This window comes from Polistes canadensis, unplaced genomic scaffold (genome assembly GCF_001313835.1).
Source record: "Polistes canadensis isolate GaletaPanama2010 unplaced genomic scaffold, ASM131383v1 scaffold_404, whole genome shotgun sequence".
Classification (NCBI taxonomy): domain Eukaryota; kingdom Metazoa; phylum Arthropoda; class Insecta; order Hymenoptera; family Vespidae; genus Polistes; species Polistes canadensis.
Genome location: NW_014569951.1, coordinates 16,763 through 18,635, shown reverse-complemented (window position 1 = coordinate 18,635; position 1,873 = coordinate 16,763). Strand labels below are relative to the sequence as shown.

Here is a 1,873-nt window from a genome sequence, read left to right as displayed (position 1 = left end):
TATATATATATATATATATATATATATTAAGCTGCTTACGCATTAAAATTATAAGCGCATTGAACAACACTATAATAAAAAAAAATAGCACCAAATAATTAAATTGATATTATTGGTATATACTACACTGCACATTTTCTTATTTGAAAAATAATTTCTGTTTGTAATTCTAAATAACGCGTTCTACTTGTTTTAAAAACATTGTAGCAAAAAGAATAAAATAAAAAATAATAATTAGTTTGTCTTATACGTTTTAGTCTTATAAAGCGTTGAAAATTAATCTTGTTTGTTTCTCTCTTTATATATATATATATATTTTTATATTGTGTAATATGTATTACTCTATATGTGGTATAAAGATAATTATATATTGTTTTTTATTCATATTACCAAACTAGTATCTGTGTACAACTTAAAATCATTGCACTCGGTAATGTCGATAGTATCCAAAGCTTTATAAGAATTACACGCAATATTTAATGCATATTATATAATATCTGATACGCAAATAATAGTATTGCACATTAATATATCTTTAGAAAGAAAGAAAATACTCTAATTAGTTAATTTTCATACATTCCTATCACGAGAGAGAAAAGGAGAATAAAGCTATTAAATGGAACTGTATAAAACAAACTATAATATGAAATTATTATTATAATAAAAATAATATATTATTATAGAACACAAAACTAATTCAATTTTTTACTTTGCAAAAGTATTCAAAATCAGTACTTATTAAAAAAATAAGCAATCTATGTTTTTTTACTAATATTCACGCTCTAATATAAGAGCATACGTACATTTTAATCAAAATACAAAATTATAAATGTAGAATAAATTAATATCTTTTGACTGTAAAGTTCTCTGGTAATAAAGTCTTTTTTTCTTATATTTGTCTGTTTAATTGTAAGTCTATAATATGTGTTATGGGATTCTTTAAAATATTAATGTATATATTTTGCATATATTAAAAATAAGCAGAAATAAAAAGAAAAAGAAATTATATTTTTTTCATAACACAATAAATAAATAATTGTTTATAATTTATATAAAATGTGTAATATTATAATTGAAGTAAGTAATAAAAATAAAATTAATATTTACAACTCGCGGCAGTAAATTATTATATGAAGCTATGAGAGTACTATTTCATTAATTAAACTAAAGAATAGGATACATTTTTGTGACCTGGTTGCTTGTGACATGTAAATAAAAATAAATATATATATAACTATATATATATATTTTTTGTATAGAGAGTAGTCAATACAACAAGGCACAGCATGCACCATTCACAGAAGAAATAATAATTTTGTCATTTAATAATATTTATGCGACATCTGCTAATTTTCATTTGAAAATTTCTCAACAATGTTTATTTAATCAACAGCACGTTCCTCCATATATAATATGTCGCCAGACAATTATTTATGCGGTCACATAAATGGCTTTTTATTATTGGTAACTTTATAGTTTTTTTATCTTACCATTGAAACATGCTACCAATTAAGATAATTAAACATAACATTAAGTCAGATTTTACTTGTACATTACTCTCACTGTTTGTCTCTATCAGTCTTACCCTCATTATTTTGTAACATTTTCTTAACACATTTAAACATCAGCGGAAATTGGATTCATACTAAAATACAAATAGTACTAAATTGGCTGTTCATAGCTTTATCGAAGCCGAGATGGATAAAATGTATTTCATAAAAATAAAAAGTTTACTCAAGTAACTTCACCTGCGAAAGCTTCATGCTGCATTAAACAAACCTCATCAATATTAGCTACTGCACATAATTATTTTAATATATATATACATATATATATATATATATATATATAATATATATATATATAATATATA

At 22.3% G+C, this 1,873-nt stretch overlaps 1 protein-coding gene across 4 annotated transcripts in view; it reads right to left on the bottom strand.

Moving 5' to 3' along the window:
* Positions 1 to 1,093: 1,093 nt before the first annotated feature.
* LOC106792305 overlaps positions 1,094 to 1,873 on the bottom strand; it is a 4,440-nt gene continuing 3,660 nt past the window's right edge. For 3 of the 4 annotated variants that reach the window (XM_014758638.1, XM_014758639.1, XM_014758640.1), the window contains exon 11: positions 1,094 to 1,764. In XM_014758638.1, coding sequence (XP_014614124.1) covers positions 1,735 to 1,764 — 30 coding nt within the window. In that variant the 3' untranslated portion in view covers positions 1,094 to 1,734. The remainder of the gene's footprint in view (positions 1,765 to 1,873) is intronic. The other variant, XR_001382273.1, reaches the window with a different exon arrangement.